Source organism: Rhinolophus ferrumequinum, chromosome 27 (assembly GCF_004115265.2).
Source record: "Rhinolophus ferrumequinum isolate MPI-CBG mRhiFer1 chromosome 27, mRhiFer1_v1.p, whole genome shotgun sequence".
In the NCBI taxonomy this organism is placed as follows: domain Eukaryota; kingdom Metazoa; phylum Chordata; class Mammalia; order Chiroptera; family Rhinolophidae; genus Rhinolophus; species Rhinolophus ferrumequinum.
The window spans coordinates 12,496,896-12,516,644 of record NC_046310.1 but is presented as its reverse complement, the minus strand read 5'-3'; the positions used below and the strand labels follow the sequence as shown (position 1 = coordinate 12,516,644).

The window sequence follows — 19,749 nt, the reverse complement described above, 5'->3', positions numbered from 1 at the left end:
GAACTAGTTCCCCCCCCCCCCAAAGAAACAGCATGTAAGCCCCATGTAATACCCTGGGGAATTGACAGAAAAGTATCGCAACCCCAATGTGTGACAGTTTTCAAATGGAAGACAATGAACTGTACCCATTATGAAACCCACTATCAGCTAGAAGGAACACATTTGTAGTTGATGAGACAATCAAATGTGCAAGATAAAGGAAACAGGATTGTCAGCTGAGACTAGAAACAAAAGTGCAGAAATCTGTCCTTGAATAACCTTTTCAGATAATAACAGCGGTTTTTAATGTGTGTATTTGACCAAAGATTAAAAAGTTGGACATGATAAACACTAGACCAAATACTGCTTTCATGGCTGCTATCAAAAATAAATGCTCTTAAGCCTCCGGAGAGCCAATCCTCAGATTCAAAGATGGTGCCGGCTGATGCACAACCTTTGAAAAACAGTTTTTGAGGGCCCGTTCAGGGAAAGAAATAAGGACAGAGAAAAGACATTGTGACTAGTACACTTTATCTGAAGTTGGAAGCTAGTGCCCGGAGGCTAAAGGAATGGAGTGCAAGGAAGTGTCTAAGTTTTCAGAGAGGAAGGCTGTGTGTCCCCATCTATCCATTCAAAAGAAAAAAATAGTATTTGCAGACACCTTTACAAGGTGAGTGAGGCACAGTGGTCCTGTCCTCAAGTTGCTCAGAGTGTGGCAGGGAAATCGGACAAGAAAATCAGTAATTATCATTCAGTGTGAGAAGCACTGTATTGTGCGGTAAGGAAGGGTCTCTGCGAGGCTGAGGAGGGAGTGTAAGCCTGTAAGTGTGATGGGCCAGGGGCATAACTCAGCTGCCTGTGGCTGGGACAGCTGAGTACACGAGCATATATGGTCCTATGGGGTTTCCGGAAGTTGGCAAGCAGGTGTATCTACATGCAGAAGACAGCTCTGTTTTTTGCCATATTTTTAGGACAGGAATTTCTAGGAATGATTTCAAAAATCTTTGACGTTTCTAAAAATGAGAATGGGGTTAGTGAGAGCAACTTCTTGTACCTCTCATGAGGAACATAAATGAACTCTAGGTATTCACAAATGGGGTGTTTTAGAAGGTCATTTTGCTTATGTGGTTGTAACGTGTCTTTGCACACTTCCTAGTTAGATCGTGGCAGGGGTGGAGTTGGCTTAAAATAGGGGGAAAGGAAGAGAAAGGAAAGAGAAAGCAGTTTTAAATGATACCTTAACTTTTAAAACTACTGGTTAAGTTGGAGCTATTTTAAGAGGCTTAGCAAAGAGTAAAGGGAAGAAAATTAACCCCTAATATTAGTTTCCAATGACCGCTGGTCTCTCCTTCCCCATGTGACCAAGTTCCTCGTGTGCGAAAAGTTTAGGGGACCCTCAGGAGGAAAAAAAAAAAAGTAAGGGCTCCATAGTCCTCTTGAAAACAAGCATCAAAGCATCAGGTAACACATTTCTGGGACCTGTATGCTTCAGGGGGTTCCAGCTGTTTATAAGTTACCCCAGGAAACAGAGTCTGAGGCACCAAATTTCAAATCCCTTTTATCCACTGACTCCTCAGCTCCAACTTGAACAATGTGCAAAGACTAAGAAACAGGGTACAGGGTTTCCAGCAGAGTGAAGATTTGAGAAACACACTTCTGGGCACTTATGACCGCTGCCGGTGTGTCCCTGAGGCTGTCAAAGGGCAGAGAAAAGTAACAGAGAGGACAGTGGTGTCAGCTGAGGCTCCTCTGGCCAGAGTCTAAGAAACAAGCGTTCCTGTTAGAAGGCAAACAGCAGCCTCAGAAACCGGAGCCATGCACGTTGGAAAACAAGGCCTGTCTAAATTATAAGTTGAAGTGGCATGCCATTTAAATGCAATCTGGAGTTCGAACTCAATGTGCTGTTCACATAGGCAGGTGACAACTGAAGCACGTGGTCTCACTCAGATATTACACTGATCACCAGACGTTTTCTGGAGTTACCCCACCAACAATTAAGCTCCCCTGCTCTGTGTCATTTGGTGTGTGTCCTAGTCAATGTAAGAGTTGTTAATACTCAAGTGTTTAAGTACAATAGCTAGGATTTGGGGCGGCGGGGGGCGGGGAGGGAAACACTGCGGCGTAGCCTCGGAACACTTTGTTCAAATCACCACGACAAACGAAAGTCCTACAAAGGGTCCTGCGCTGGGAGAGTAGGAAAAGATACACTAATAATCTGAAATCTGAATTGTTAACCGATAGTTATTACTTATCGTTGAATATATTATCTCTATGAGGAAGGCTTATTATTCCAGCTTCACGGCAGAATTTGAGACTAGAATACAAAAGCATTTGCCATGGGTAAAAATAGTATTTAACTTAACTAGTTAAAATTATAACCATGCTCTCTGATATAGAATTTGGGGGCCCTGGTTATCTATTCCTTTGTTGGTGTGGGTCTATAACTGGCCTAACCATGCATTCAGCCACGTGTCTTGGGTCTGTTCCTCCAATTTTCACAAGAGGATCGTAATGCTTGTTTTCTTGCCAGAGATTACAAACTTGAACTCACAGCTCTCCAACCCTTATTACGAGCCCAGTAGAAAAAAAATACTCAAAAAGCAGAGTACATGCATTCCTTTAGATGGTCTAAATTTTGCAAATGCATCAAGCCACTAGAAAGCCACCTATTTCGATTTCTTTGCCTTAATCCCTTGTAGAAATGCTTTTGCTATGTGTGCCTGCTACCGACCTACCTGAGATACGGTTTACTAACCAGCTAAGAGTCAATACTGTACCTCTTGTAAACAGAGGCTGTGTAGAGCCTTGTACACGGCACCACTCTTTGGATGAAGGCGAGGAGGAACGATCCTCTCCTGTCTTAAAACAAATTGGTGACTCTCTTTACATAGCTTCTGTCACTGACTGTGAATTCCTTTTAGCTTTGGCTGCCAGGGAGGAGAGAGACAAGTTTGTTGCTCACCACCAGCAAATGTACAGGATTGCGGGGTATGGGTTTCTGCGTGTTAAATCTCATCCTTAGTTTTATGAATTTACTCCCATTATTTTCCCTTCACGTAATTCATTCAACTTATTTATCTCATCCTTTCGATAGGCCTTTTTGTAAGCTACCTATTGATGCTGATTTTGATCATCTGATGCAGATAAACACACACATATATACATATACACACACATATATAAATATAAGACATATGTGACTATGAGATATATGTGTGAAAGAATATACAGCTTTCACTTATGAAAGCTATAATGGCACAGTCCGGCTTACTGGCTTTTGAGCCTCTGAGTTCGCTCGGAGTCTAACATGTACACATAGAATAAATTGCTAGCTCTTTAAAATAAAAGATACTTCTTCTAGACCATGATGACGCTTTGAGGTTCACTTCAGTGAGAGATGGCATTTATAGTAAAACAAAACAAAACAAAATGAGGGGGTTATTTGCTGCATTCTGGAAGCATAAGGCATAGGCTGGAGTTATACTTGGCTGGGTTCAAATCCTGCATTTGCCACTTACCACCTGTGTGAACTTTCCTCGTCTATAAAGTGGCCAAAATAATAGTATTTAATTCATAACACTGTCATGAGGATGAGTAACAATAATTCAGTGAGTAATGAAACAATTCATTCAAGTGTTCAGAACACTTCCTGACAAATGTCAACAACACTCAGCAAATGTCAGCTATTCATCAAATAAGTGAATTCAGTCACTTTGGGGTCTTCAGGGCAAGGAAGGGCTAAAGACCAACTGCGAAGGCAGAATGAGGACGCAGAGGCATAGAAGTTAATGAGCTGTTCGCATCCAAGGGGTGATTATACAGTCATCAGACTGGCTTAACCTCTCATCCATTGAAGGGCACTGTCAATTCCAAGGTCAGAGGCTCAGTGTGAGAGATGGAAAGTACTGAGCACACAGTCTTACATGCAGCGAGGACTCTACATATCTACTACTCTGGAGTTAGCTTTCTATGTAAGAACAGTGCTAACCCATGACAAGGAGAAATAAGTCCATAGCTTCCAAATAATGAACTGAGAGATGCAGAGGGTAAGAAAATATGGCAAATGAAAACTGACCACTGATGAAGAAATTGTGGTCTGTTTCTAGGTGGTTTGTACCTTTGGTCCATTTGGAGGTGGACAGAGAAAAGATGGCACTCATAGAAAATCCAAATAGCTCAATCAAAGGGGAAGTTATTTTCAAAACACATGAACAGCCTCTCAGAATGAAGAATCAAGTCAGGAGATCTGGGACCAACTAACTAGGTGAGCTGGGTAAGCCACTTAGTTCTCTGAAGGTAGCAGCACAATGAGACTGCCTCCTAGTCGGTTAGAAACGTTGTTGTTAGAACAGGAGGACACACGGGATCGTCAGGCTAGCTCTTAGCATTGCATGTGAGTAGATTTTCAACTAACCAGTGATTTCATACCTTAGAGTTATGCTAAGAATGCAATGAGTTCCTTTTCTGCCTGGTGACTGTGGTCGGACAGGCCCACTAGTGACATCAGACAGCAGTTTCTACTTGGAGAAGCTGCCTCAGGACCCCTGAAATTGACAGCTCTTCTAAGCCCAGAGGCTGCCTTTCCATTTTCTGATGCTGACATCATTTTGGGTCCAGAGAAGACTAAGCGAGGAAGTGCTTGTCTTCTTGCATCCTTCTGTCTTCTAAAGCAGCAAGGTGTTTCGAGTTCAGGGCAACCTGGATTGGATTACTCTGGCCATTTACACAGATACGTCTTTATGCCCTTTGATGTCCCCTTTCCCAGCCTGTGCCCTAAATTTTCCTTTGAGGTCACAGGCCCACCTGACCCACCGGCTGCTAGAGAGGCAGGCCTTTCAATGTATAATTAAGATGTTGACAGTTGCCTCAGGGGGAAATGTGTTGAACAATGGAAATAGATTAGGAAAGAGAAAATATGACAAAAGAAGAGAAAAAGTCTTAACTATAATCTTGAAAGGAAATATGTTGTGGAAGAATACAAAAGACTATCATGGACAGAGAATATGAGTGAGGAAGAAAAAGAGTTCTTTATTAAGAAAGATGGTATGTTTTCAAGGTGGGGAAACACAGAGACACTTTGATCCCAGGATCTACAAGACCGCAGAGCTGGCCTGGTGGTGTTTACTCCTCGGTAGGTAAGCCACTTACGGACTCTCCTCTGATCAGACACCGGCTCAGCAGTAAGAGGAGTTTCAAAAATATAACCTTACTTGTGCTAAACATAGTTCAGTTTTACTTTACATACCCTTGAATTATCTACATTGCACATTGATTTAATTGCTGGTAAATTCCACAATGTCTCTCCTCCGGCTGAAGTAAATACTACTCTGGAATATCGGTCACCTGGTGATGTGAGAAAAGAAAAGAAAAAGGATTATAAATTATTCGTGCATTTCGTAAGACTCAGCATCCAGAAGCAGTTCAACTGGGAAACCACACAGACGGTTCATCAGCAGTGGGACTCCTTCCCTTCAAGAAATTCCAGGAGCAAATGTTTTTAAAAAAAAAAAAAAAAAAAAAAGCAATGCTATCCTATTGTCTTAGATCAAAGCCTTTGTCTACTCAGTGCATCTTAAAAATCATAGGACTTCATTAACAAACGCATTTCGGATCAGACTATAATTAGGAAGAACAATCCGTAGACCTTTCAGCAGGCAGTTAATTAAATGCCTCCCTCTTAATTTCGCAACACATCACCATAATGGTATATAAAATCAAAGAACGATGCACTAGGGAATATCAAGGATGGATTATAAGGATGTTCTCTTTGGCAGCTAACTAGAGAGGAAAGATGGCAGGTGATCAATTTGAAAGCTCTAAACACAGTCAACTATAACTGCTGGCCAGGATCACAGACTCCCTCCATATTCCAGCTGAGCACACGGTCTCTTGGGTACACCAGTCTAGAAAAAGATTTTGAAAGTCATACTAATATAAAGTACGTTTCTGAATAAGGGCAGTTGTTTGATATACCGGAAAGAGCATGGCCTTCGGAGTTAGAACTGCATGTAACCAGGTCTTGTCCTTTCCAAGCTGGGTGACCTTGAGCAACTAACCACTTCACTGGATCCTCACCATTAAAACAGAGACAGCAACGCCCATCTCAAATTGTTGTGAGAATTGAAGGAGGTAATGAAAAATAGGTGCTCAGTAAGTACTGTTTCTGCTTCCACAACCATTACAAAAAATCGGAACCCAGCAAAACAGAGTAGATTAGCTTTACATTATCTAAGATGCCTAATTGTGCTAACAAAAAAAAATCAACTTGCAAATTTATGAACAAAGCTTGATTACATGAGCTTTTATTCATGATTATGAATTACATGAGCTTTTATTCATGATTATGAAGTTTTCTTTAGGAAACTCTTGTTTTCATCAAAAGGCCGTATCTTACGTTGACTGATTTTGCACACAAATAAGCCTTGTGGAAACTGAAACATTTCATTCTAGCAGAGTCAGAAGTGGCTTTATCAGGGCACAATCTATTACTTATGAGACAAATATTTAGTGTTGACTACTGAAATTTAAACAAGACTATATTTCATGAATTTGTTAATGTTCTTCCTGAGGCTGGTTAGGCTATATATAAGTATCACTTTGAGAGAAATAAACTAACCAGAGCTCAACTTTTCTAATAAAAGACAGAAAAAGAAACTTGCATTGCTTTCTGGGATCAGTATAAAATTCTTCCTAATCTCCTACTTTCTATCTCTCTATTACTATATTGTGAAACAGTGTTCAAAATAAAGACCTGAGGCTTGGCATGATCCAGAAACATCAAAGATCCAGTCAGGTCCCCTTAGTGATCTCATAAGATAGGAATATATACACGTTAGAGAGATTTTCAACAACAACCAACAAAAGCTGAAATCAAAAGAGCTTTAATGCCGACATTCACTGTCAGAGACTGTAATTACCCACAATTCCTCACTGCTAATCACTAGGGCTAATCAACGACTTACATACGTACACGCATTTCCTCCAGGCCGTGTACTCTCTCGGTGGCAGCTGCAGTGAATAGGCTGACTCCTGGCAACAGTATATTTTTAGTGAATTTGCTGCCAACATTAAAATCTGGATTCCTGACCTCAGGGAAGTTCTTACAGTATTTGGACTCTCATTTCTTCAAGGCTTCTGCTGGAAAGTAGCAGTTGATCTCTTCCCATGGGCGCTCTTTAGTTCTCCAAAACCACCATCACTTCTTAGTGTCTCACATCCCACTAGCTTGACTCATACTATGAGCTTGGTCCCTGAGGCATTAAAGTTTTGGACCTCTGGACTTCGTTGTGGTCATCGCTCTGTCTCTAATGGCTAATGACAAAGCAGGTATGTGGAAGGCTAGTAATATATGCTTTCTGATTGAATCAAAATTTAAAAAATGAACATTTGATCATACAGCAGGTTATTTTAGGGTTCGATCCAACAGTATGTCCTTTTTACGTGATCTAGAATATTTTTAAAATACTACAAGGAACTTAAATAAATGACTTGAAATTTTGGGCCAAGCCAAGAATTTTATTAGATTTATATCTTCCTTAAAACTGAATCTAACTCAATCATCTCTTTCTTATGAATTTTTGTTTTAGGTAAATAAATTCAGATTAATGGCTGACTGGCCCAGAGGAGTCAAATGACAAGCTAATTAAGCTAAAATCTCTTTAAGTAAGCTGGAAACAAGCAACACACCCTCTCAGTCTAGATATTAATACTGTTCAATTTCAAGGGCTAGGAAACCACTAAGGGGTTTGGGCATCTATGAATGCCACTCACTTGGAACGTCGCAGAAGAAGCTGTCTTTGTGGAAGTTCCAATCAACTTCTCTTTTTTCTCTTTCATAATGGTCGTCTGACCATCTATCATCCCGATGGCTGAAATGAAACAACAATTTGATCTTCAGTAAAATACTAGGTATTTTAAGGTCAAGAAGCATACCCGTAACAGTACACCCTAAAAATCATGACCTATTTAGCACTTGAAATTAAGTTGGAAGGATTAATATAAGCAACCAACATTAATTTTCTCACTTCTGAAAAACAAAGCTCCCAAACCCTCACTTTTTCATCCTAAAATAACAAAATTATGTAAGACAATGACAATTCAAACAAATTCCATGGCAAAGATTTTCAATCACACATTTTAATTACATTTAATCTTTTTGCTCAGGCGATATTTAAAAGTAGAATTCATTAAGCAATGTTTTGTCTGAAAGTTAATAAACAATTACCTTTTGGCTTGCTCATCTGCATATTTAAAGGGATAATTGGCTAATGTTGCTTTGTATCCTGTATTTTTCACCATGTTATTCCACGTGACCAGTCTCTGGCCTATTGTAGTCCCTCTTGGTTCAAAACCCTAAGGCGAAATAGTACAAATTCCCATTAGTGTACTTCATTTGAGGCTAAGGATAGTTACAGCAGCTTGGTAAAGCAATGTCAAGGTGATGATGTATAGCTTTCAACCGAAAATACAGACGCTCCTCACAGCTACTCCAGAGGTGAACGCATTAAAACAAGATGACTTGACCTGATAATGACCACCTACTTGCTGTGACAAAACAGTTTGATTCTTTGGTATGTAACATGTCTCAAGAAAGAGGGAAAAAATGTATCAGAAGCTTCTTTTAAATTCATACCTAAGCATTTAGTGAATACTTATTTTTTATGTTATAAACAATCATGGTCAAATTAAATTATGCTGTGCATGTTACAGTGTTTTACAAAGAGGATATCATTATCCTTGTTCATATTTTCCTCATTATTCCACTCGAGAGAAACATTTACTTAAAAACAGACTCTGCTTTCTCTTAGTAATACTGAAATTCCTGTAACTTCTTTGGGGAAAAAAGAGATATTTAGTCTTAAAGACTTTATGAAAACATTTTCATATATTTAGATTCTCCAGTTGCTTTTTAGCTTAAACATGGGGGCCAAGAAGCAAAATTCCCAGATTTCTGATGGTGAGCAAGTTCCTTGACCTTTTAGGAACCCGAGAATACAGATAAGACATGTTTTTACTTTGCAGAAAGAGTGTTGCATACCATATTTTGTTGTGTATAATGCGCACCTGTGTTTTTGGCTCAAACTTTCAGGGGAAAAAAAAATCTTTTGTTTTGATTTTTTAATGCAAATTTTTATTTGTTTACATTTACTTTTTTTTGTATTATAAAGGAATTTTAGCATTTCTTTTTTTTTAACATATTATGGTACAAAACAATTTTATGTAACAAATAATTACAAAATACAAGAACAGATACAAGGTAGAAGAAATTTTATGTACCGGTAACAAGTTTACGATATTTACTCATCAGAGCAGGCCAAGAACTCTTCGTTGCTGCAAGTTCGTTGTAAGTTCAACAAAACCGATTATTGTATTCCAGGGTATTATTTTGCATACGGATATTGTTATTGATTTCTAGAGTTACACTTTTAACTCATAAGCATAAATAAAAGAATTAAAAACATTTTTATAAATACGTAGTTAATACTACCCATATGTAATGCGCATCCTTGTTTTCCCCTCACAAATTCGGGCAAAGAAGTGTGCGTTACACACGGCAAAATATGGTGCTTCCTGATTGCTTGAGAAGGCTTTTTTTAAAAATATGAGATACTAAATCACATAAGGCAACATGTATTAACATGCTTCACTGTTAGAGATGACTGGGGGCTAAAGGAAAGAGAGCAATTCTACTGGCTCAATTCTCCTTACCAGCAATGGATCAGAGAAGTCAGGAAGCTCTGGCACCAAGACTCCAACCAAGGCACAGACCACAATGAACACCGTGCACATGCCCAGTACCACCACTGGCCAGTCGGCTATCAGGGCTGCATAACTGCAGAAGCAGAGAGAAATCACAAAGAAGGCCTCTTAGGAGCAACACAGAGTTCTTTGCTACCTAAGAGAACAATTGGTCCAATCCTCCTATTTCTGACCTCGTACAGGTATTTGTCAAGAAAAGACCTAATGAGACAAGTATTTATATGTAATTGTAATAGAAATTATCCTCTCATTTCTGTGATAAAGTAGCCGTGGTCAGAAGCCACAGGTTATGGAGAGTCAGAATACTGTCTATTGCTGACAAATAACATTTTCTATCTACCCCTGTGCCTGGAGAAGAGAAGATCTACAACCTGTACTTCCCAGGTGGAAAGGACACATATTTTAACAGATGATCCATCCTCCTTGCAATCTCTTTCAGAACTTGTGGTTCTCTGGTTATTCCCTTTCTCCACACTTTTACTCTATCAGTTCTTGAAAAAGAACTCAGCCCATATCAGGTTCATGTGGTGTAAATCTTAAGAATCCCCAAAACTTCCCATAAACCTGTAACTTTCCTTCTAAAACGATCATGAACATATCCATTAGACTGTGAGTTCCGGGAGAGCAGAGATTTTTGTTTTATTTATTTAGTGCAGTATCAGCGCCCAGAACAGTATCTTTTAAAAGGTGCTGGATAACTATCTATTGATTTGATGAACAAACACCCATGTACCTACTACCCTCCCTTCACCGTCCAACCACTATAGCCTGGCTTTAGCATCTTACTAAACATCCGAGACCCCTCTCTGTTACCGAAACCCACCACCAAGCCATTTCTTCAAGACACCCTTCCCACACCCTCACGTACCACCTTTGACCGAAAGACCCGTTTCTGTGTCCCTTCCATGAGATCCTGGACCATGCGTTATTATCTTGACACCTCTAGGCCTTGACATGCACTGACCACTCAATAAAAGTTGACTACACTGAACTTTTCTAACATTTAAAATCCACCTTGCCAACTTCAGATTTCTTAAATTTTATTAGAGAAAAAAGAAACAATTACTTGTGGACAAGTATTCTCAAGTTCTCATCAATGTTTGCTCATTTGGCTGCTATGATGGCTCTTCTTCGTTCATTTGAAATAGGCTTCTTACTCATGTATTTGTGAGTTTTTTTCTTCAGCATCATGCTAGACGCTAACAGTTGAAATAAAGCTGGTGACTCGAAATGACATTCTGGAAAAAGCTACATATATCTCTAAGAATAAGATGTTGTTGATGTTTATATTCTGATCTCTCAACTTCATAGATCGGGTTTTGTGGGGATATTTACTTCACACTAAATTTTAATAAGGAAAGTATACTGTAATTATGCTTTAAAGGAGCATTTGCACAAGCATTTTTCATTGCTGTTCTTTTAAAAGGAATCTTAGGAAAATAAAGTACGATGGTTTGCACTTACAAGAAGTTCCAGTTGCTGTTATCCTTTATATCGATTATCATCACATTTAATTCTCACAACAACTTTATGGGATGAAACTGAGACACAGACAGTTCAAATAACTTGTTCAAAGTCAGAAAACTAGTCCAATTATAAAATAAAGAAGTCATGGGAATGTAATGTACGGCCTGGTGACTATGGTTATACTACTGCATTGTATATTTGCTGAAAGAGTAGATCTTAAACATTCTCAACCAAGAAAAATAATTTGTAACTATGTGAGGTGACAGATAGATCATGGTCGTGATCATTTTGCAATATATACAAATATCAAATCATTACGTTGCACACTTGAAGCTAATAAAATGTTATGTCAATTATACCTCAAAAAAAAACAGTCACAAAATTTGGAACCCAGTAGTCTGGTTCTAGAGTCTGGCATCTTAACCACTATGATATCATCTCTTGCTTCAAACACTAGCGAAACAGAAGACATCAGGAATAAGTCAACTTGCCACAAATATGTGCTTCCCCAAATTCACATTTTAAAATTAAATTCCTAAGACACACTAATAGTTAATTTCTCCACGCAAAACCACCTACACCCATAAAATTTCAAGTCCAAATATTATTCACTAGATTGCAAATTCTGAATTTAAAAAATCATTAAGGAAAACTTTGCTAGGTAAAATAGATAAAGAATAATTCTGAATATAATGAAAACATAAATCACAGTACTCTGATTGTGGTTGTTCGTATGTAAATACAAAGCGGTCAGAAGCTTTCGAATCTCTAGAACACACCCGATACTTTTATTCTCTATACTTTATTTCCGCCTCCACCAAATGCAAACTAAGATGAAAGTAACTGGTTTTGAAGCAATAAAGTCTTTTGTCAATAGCACCCATGAGACTGTCTCTTCACTGCTTCAGACTTAAAAACAGTCCTTTACTTTTTAGACCTTTAAAATATCAGCCCTATGAAATGAAAATGGCCCCAGGCTTATACAGTTATTCATTATACTTTATTTTAAATGGATCAATTTTTTTTCAAATGAACCAGAAGTTACTCATTTTTACCTACAAACATGTTATCAATAGAGGGCAGTGGGCCCCAAATTGCTTAGTTTTCATACTGTGGCTTCATTTACCCATATAATGACTTTTTGTTTTGTGTTCTCGAAAAATCTGCACACATGCGCGTAACCACCTTAGAAACCTGCCTCAATAATTGCTTTTCTTCCCTTTGAAAATATTTGGTTTTGATTTTACAGCACTGCTATGGACCATATACGTGCACTGACTACATATGGAGACTTTACGGCATTAGTGCTCTCACTACAATTCTTCCACACTGGTTTAACCTCACTATATTACAGTTCCATTTCCTCACACAGCTGTTTCACATGCTAACCTTTCCTACAGACAATTGTTCCCACTGAAGAAATGGAGCCACCATCCTGAATATGTAAAGTAGTCTGGGGGAAAGCCCCAGCCATTCTGAGTAGATTTGACTCAGACAAGCATTTCTCCCAAATCCCACAATGTTGCTGAGGATATTTCTGCTCTTCCTGCTCTCTATGCTGAGATACCGTAGAGCTACGGGCACCACGTGGGAAACAAAAGTTTCATGTATAATATGAAACTCAGACAATGGTTGTCATATTAAGATAAACATCTAATAAAGCAGGAAAATTGGGGAAGGAAAGGAAATTAAAAATGGCCTATAAAATTTCACTGGCATGTTTTTTCACTAATTCCATTCCTGGCAAGTCTGAGTTCATATATGGTCTACCTAAGTTTAAAGAATAAAGCACTTGCACATTATTTTGAGAAGTGGACCACGTGTATATTAGAAGAATTTTCAAAAGGACCACTCCTTTCACCCTAGTATGTTCTTCTGCATATCATGTACTACTTGTCTTTCATCTGCCTGATCTAATTTTGGAAATCTTTAGACAACACCCCAACGTAAGTGTAAATGGAATCTGCCTCTGTAACACCTGGGTTACAGCAGGCAGTCATTTTCCAGTGACTGACCAGGTGACAGTTTTCCCTGGGGCCCCTACTGCTGCAGCAGCCGCCTAGGTTCCGAGCACTGCTGTATAAAAGCGCACAGCATCTTCTCAGCAGATTAAGTCTCAAATAGCACACAGATCTCAGGGCTCGTCTTCCTTTACAGGAAGAAACAGAAGTGGCAGAGGGGACACAATGTGTTTGTGGGTGACCTGTGGACCCAAGTTACTGGGCTGCCTCAGCATGCTGGTCTAGCTTTTCACTGCCATGCTGGAGTTCTCAGGAGTATCCAGTGGGAGGGCCCTCAAACATACTCAGAGATTCTCAGCCACCTTATCATGGGCTTTACTCTGGCACCAGATCAGAAATAACTGATAAAATACATAAACTCAGAGTCTTACGGGACTAACTTATGTTCAAGTGACATTGGGTGGGGAGGGGCCACTTTTAAAGGGGCCATTGGTGTTACAATAAGCTCCTCCACAGTAAATTTTCCTCCCTTAGCTTATTACAAAGATTATTTTTTCCTTTGCCCTTCCATGCCTTTCTAGGAACACACTCTCTTTCTTTCTTTTCCTCCAGAGCAGAAAGCAAGGATACTGAGAGTGTTAAGTGCCTTGGACTTGAGACCTCCTTTTCCCGACCAACCACCCAATCCTAACCCCCTCCTAGGTGGGTTTTCGCTGCCATGACTCTTCTGAAACTGCCCAAATCGACTAACTCAGCTTGGTTTTCATCTTTCTTGACCTGAGCAATATTTAACACTTTAGCTGCCCCTTTCTTTCGAAAAAACTCTCATCTTCGGTTTCTTCCTTTCTAATTTCCCTTAGTAACTCTTCTTATTCCTCCTGTCCTTTAAAGGCAAGCATTTCAAAATGTTAGTCATCCTAACTTTCCAGTTATACAATTACTCATTATACTTTATTTTAAATGGATCGATTTCCTTTCAAATGAACCAGAAGTTATGCATTCTTTCCTACAAACCCAGTGGCACCAACTATCAATTTAGTGGGAGGAATGAATGAAATTTGGGAAATTTCACAAAAGAAAACAGGATACAGAATTCTTTTTTTCTTGTGAAATAATAAATTCATTCAACAATTAGCATTACATAGCAGATGTAAGGCATTCTGGAAATATAAAAATGGCAGGCATGGATCTCGTCTGCAAGGAACTTGGAGCCTAATACATAAAATCAGACAGGAACACAAATACCTACAAAACCAGGTAAGCAGAGCTGTATTTTCAGAGGGATATGGATAAGACGTTTTGTGAATTCAACAAAGGAAGAGATTACTTCCAGCTAGGGTAAGAAAGGGGAGCCAGGGAAGGCTATTTTGAAGAAGTGGTATTTAAATGTGTATACACTGAAAAGCAGAAATTAGGACTTTTAAAAATACCAATCTAATAACAGAAAATATATGTACACATTTTTTTCAAAATGCAAAAGTTTCAGTCATTTGAGGAGGCTCTATTACTTCTAAACACGGAAACTCATTTTCTTACTATGCCATATTTACTTGTATCACCTCTTCCCTTTATCTTTTTCCATATTTTTTCTGTAAAAATGGATAAACAAAATGTAGTAAATGCATACAATAGAATATCGTTCAGTTTTAAAAAGGAAGGGAATTACGGCACATGCTACAACATGGATGAAACTTGAGGACATTATGTTAAGTGAAATCAGCCAGGCACAAGATCACACAAAATACTGTATGATTCCATTCACATGAGGAATTAGAGTGATCAAATTAGGAGACAGAAAGTGGCATGGTGGTTGCCAAGGGATAGGGGAGAAGACTATAGAGTTATTGTTCAACGGGTACGGAGTTTCATTTTTACAAGATGAAAAAAGTTCTGGAAGAGGATGGTGAAGATGGATTCATAATAATGTGAATATACTTAATGCCGTAAAACTATACACTTAAAAGTGATTAAAATGGTAAATTGTATTCTGTGTATATTTTACCACAAGTATTTTTTTAAATGAAAGGGGAATTTACTAATTAAAATGTATGTAGTAGTTTTACTCCAAAGAGAGGTAACTCTCCTGAGGCAAGCTTCAGTTATCAGCATGTGAGCTTCTTAAAAAGTGAATTTCAGAGATCACTTAGAGTTTCTTAAGGTATAATAATATTATATCTGGAACCACAATATACGAAGACATCTGGTGAGACAATGCTTTTTTCCAGAAACTTTTTATCCATTTAAAAATGTTGCTTTTCTTACTGAAAAGGTTAAACTTTAAAATTTCCACATAAAAGAATGCCTCCATCTTAATACGATAACAAAAATTTTGGGAAGACAGACAACCTATTTGAAATAAAGTGCCATGAATTTAAGTCATGGAAGTTGGCAGAATTAGTATCTTTCTTCTCAACAAGTAGGACACTGAGAAGCCAATCCATTACAGGAAGAAATGCAAAATAATCCGGCAAACATAACTAATTAAACACAAATAAAGACTCAACATCTACCTAGAGGTTAAAACCACTTTTGGAGTTATAGGGTTCCTCAAACAGCCAACTCCGGGGAAATTTTTTTCCTTCATAAAAAATGAGGAAAACGGAAACAGCAGCAAAATGTGGATAAACCACTAGAAGGAAACAGCATGCAAATAAGTTTGCTATTTAATAAGATGACCCAGATTACTTTACCTTTTTGGTAACTTGAAAGGTCTGGATGGTCTGAAAAAAAAGCAAAGGAAAAACCATCAGAAACAAGGCACCATAACATAAACAAAAGCTTAATATATGTATTTAACATTTTACTTGCTCTCTCTCCTTTCGGAAGAATCATGGAAGAGTTAAAAAAGACAACTGAGATTTTAAACACACATGGATTTAACAATGAATGTTGACCATCTTGCACACCAGATAGGTGAGCGCTGGAATGGCTGGTAAGGAGACAGCACCTTCCAGACCCTCCCTATGGAATCAGTCATACTATATAACACTCTCCAAATCTATAGCTACTCATTCACTCATCTCTTTTACAAGAATTAACATCAGTATCCAGTCCAAGCTGCTTCTTATGTATCAAGGATTCCCCAACACCTTTTTTTAAAAATTAGGATCTCAACACCTTCTTGTACTAGAAGTATTCGATTCCCTCTTCAAGATGGAGGAGCTGCTTCTCCATCTTGCATTTTCTTAGTATCAAAGTCCACCATCATTTTAACAAGTATGGGCTCTGTACTCAGTCAACTGTCCCCCATACTGTTATCATTCCCTCTCATCCTTCGTACCCCATTCCAGCCCCCTAGATATAGTAAGCCATTTAAAGAAACTCCAAACTCCAACTCAGCCTCAATGTGCAAACTCTTTATTCCTACCAGATTATTTTTTTTTCCAATTTACTGGCACATGGTAAGCACTTCATGAATATTTGGTGAACAAACAAAATTCACTACTCATGTTTCGCTATTCCCAAGTACAGTGTTTTCACAGTGTAGTCTGAAGACCCCTGAGAATTCCTGTGACCCTTTCCAGGGTCTGGAGGGCCTCCCTTTTCCAACTCCATACCTGGCTGGACAAGTCTAGATTTTCTATATAATTCATATATTCTCTATAGGAAAATATCTTATTTGTGTTCATATCTCCATAACCGAGGATAATGTATGGTCCTTTGTGGAAGTCAGATCAGATTTTCTATGTAATTTCATATATTTCAACCAATCAGTGCACTGCAGTAGACTGACTATAGAAGCAGATATGAGAATTCCGCTGTCTTCTATTAAGCTACACATCAAAGAGAATTGCAAAAATGTGAAACAATGCCAATCATCTCACTAAATTTCTTTTTTGTCTTGGATATTATTTTTTACATAAGTGTTATTTATATTAACATGTAAAGGGCTTATTATGATTATTTGTAAATGAGTTAACAAACTAAACATTTTGAATTTCTCAGTTTCAATTCCAGTATAGTACCTATCAGATATAACACATATAACCAAGCTCTTTGGATCCTTAATAAGTTTCCGGTAAGAAGAGCATAAGAGAACTTGTTGCTTTAAGAACAAGTATGAGACCAAATATTCATAGCATTGAGAAAGAATACCAAAAATTGCAGTCTTTTTATATATGTGCAGTAAAGAGAATTCATTTCTAAAAGTGAAAAAAGACTTTAAAGGCATAAAGAGGGACCATACCTTATTTGCGTTCACATCTCCATACCCTAGGATAACATATGGTCCTTTGTAGATGTCAGACCAGAGTTTGTTGACTTAATGAATGAGCATCTTTTGCTACTTTTCTCAGTGGTCATTGGGTAGGAAGAATATGGGGACATAAATATCAACACAGGTAAATTTAGTTTTATTTTCTGTTTCTCTCTCTCTCTCTCTCTCTTTCTGTTACACACACACACACACACACACACACACACACACACACACACACACTTTGTAACTTCAGCCCGTTCTCCTCCATCAATCCAAAGCTTCTTTACCACTTTACTACATTTTGTAAGTTTTTGTTTGTATTTCTGAGTCCTATAGATGGCCTCTTATTCAATGCTGCAGGAACTATTGATTTGATGGTTAATCAAAAAGGTTTATTAAAGTGAAAAATTCTAAAAAAGTGCCAAATACATGCCTTAAATATCGAATTGTAACTCGAACGTGCATGTACCCTCCGCTGCCACCCTCTCTGACATAAGCCATACCACACTGCATCCTCTAGGATTTCCAGTTTTCAGGAGGACTTAGGATACTTTCCAGAATCCTGAATATACTGACTATAATACACATCTCAATTTTAATGATCTCCCCCCAAATCCTTTACAATTGTTTCTCTCGTGCCTAACTCAGTTGACTTTTTCGTAGCAATTACCTTTATCTAGTCTTTCCAAAGCCCATGCCTTTCTTTTCAAAAACATAACTCTTTCTTTTAGAATCTATATATGAATGGATTGTTTTAAAACTTTAATTAAATGACATAATTACAAAAACAAGCCAAGCTGGCATGCATAGGTTTGGAAAGCACACATGTCAAATGCTAGGAGTGGAAGTGTGTGGATATATAGAGCACAGCCTGCCACCCCCGAGCACTCGGCCTGCCCCGGCCACATAAGTGAGCACAGAGGGCAGGGACAACAGGTAACACCAGTGTGTTGGTGAACAAAATGGGTTTTCAACAAAAATGTTTACTACTGAAGAAGTCATAAAGAATATTCAGTTTTGAGGGTAAATCTACCAAGGAAAAAACCCCAAAACCCAAAAACCCAAAATGATATTTTCAAATACTGATTTTTCTAATGTAACAGTTTTATTGAAATGTAATTTACACACCACATAATTAATCCATTTAAACTGTATAAGACTATGGTTTTTAGTACTTTCGCAGAGTTGTGCATCTATCACTATAACCGTTTATTGATTTTCAAAGAATATGCTATCTGAACACCAATAATGAAGGTATTAATGAGCTGTAAGAGAAAATTTATTTTTACAGAGAGGGAGAGTAAGGCACTGAACAAAGAAGCAAATCACTTAACTTGCACACAAAGCCTTAATTTTTTCACTCCCAGTTTTCAAGTTACACATGCTCAAAACTACCTCTTGGATTTCCATAATAAATTCATAGATTTTTTTTTTCTATCTTTATGTCTCAAGTGATCCCCAGAGCCACTGGAATAGATCACAGCAAGCGGCTGCAAAGAAATAGTATTTTATTTTGGGTTGTAACAAAGATAAATATATTCTCTTTCTTCCTACTCACCCCCACTAACTTTTGTCTTTAACAGAGAAATTCATGGATCTGTGCCTAGTTTACTCCCTAGAGAAACAACTATAGATTCACCACATTCTTTCTGCTTGTGTAAAGACTTCATTTTATGTTAAATTTGAGACTGTAAGTAAAGATTGTCGACATCAATTGAAAAAGAAAAATTGAGGTTACCACAAAGATACCTCCTGGGAAAACATTAGATCCCTTTGAAGTTTTCATACTAATGGACACGACAAACAGATGTTTGAAACACCCAAACCACAACTACAGGTAAAACATGAAACCTCTTTGAGTCACAGCTTCTCCATCTTGAATTCTTCCCTTGCAATCTATTATCAGAAAATACCCGAGAAAGGAAGCAGGCCAGGGTATCCACCACACAGTTTCATCGATCAAAAGTAGTCTTCCTCCATTCGTAAAAATCTTTCCAATTTGCTCCTTTTAACATCTATCTAATAAACCTGCAGGATGATTTTTTCATACTAACTTCAGTCTTGTGTTGATAAATAACAATTAGTAAAAACAAATAAATCTAACCTCTACTAATAGAGAGAGACAATGTTTTTCCAGGGTTCTTTCACCTTTTAATACCATATGGCCAAAGCACACCAGAAAACAAACAATAATAATTTTAGGTGGGAACATCTGCCTGTTCTTTAGTTCGATTTTCATGTTCAGCCTTTTTTCTGATGAGAAAAAGCCCCAAGGCAGAGGACATTTGCATGTTCTAGAACACACTCCCACAGGCTGTAGAGGAGCTTGGGTTATGCTCAATACCCAGAGCACTAGGTGGAGTGTCACTCTTTCTTTCCCACTCA

At 38.2% G+C, this 19,749-nt stretch overlaps 1 protein-coding gene across 11 annotated transcripts in view; it reads right to left on the bottom strand.

Moving 5' to 3' along the window:
* Nucleotides 1-19,749, bottom strand: part of DISP1 (dispatched RND transporter family member 1) — a 181,883-nt gene that overhangs the window by 8,562 nt on the left and 153,572 nt on the right. For all 11 annotated transcript variants that reach the window (XM_033099537.1, XM_033099534.1, XM_033099539.1 and 8 more), the window contains 5 exons: nt 15,857-15,886; nt 9,688-9,811; nt 8,204-8,331; nt 7,750-7,847; nt 5,225-5,322 (listed from right to left, as the gene is read on the bottom strand). In XM_033099537.1, coding sequence (XP_032955428.1) covers nt 5,225-5,322; nt 7,750-7,847; nt 8,204-8,331; nt 9,688-9,811; nt 15,857-15,886 — 478 coding nt within the window. The remainder of the gene's footprint in view (nt 1-5,224; nt 5,323-7,749; nt 7,848-8,203; nt 8,332-9,687; nt 9,812-15,856; nt 15,887-19,749) is intronic.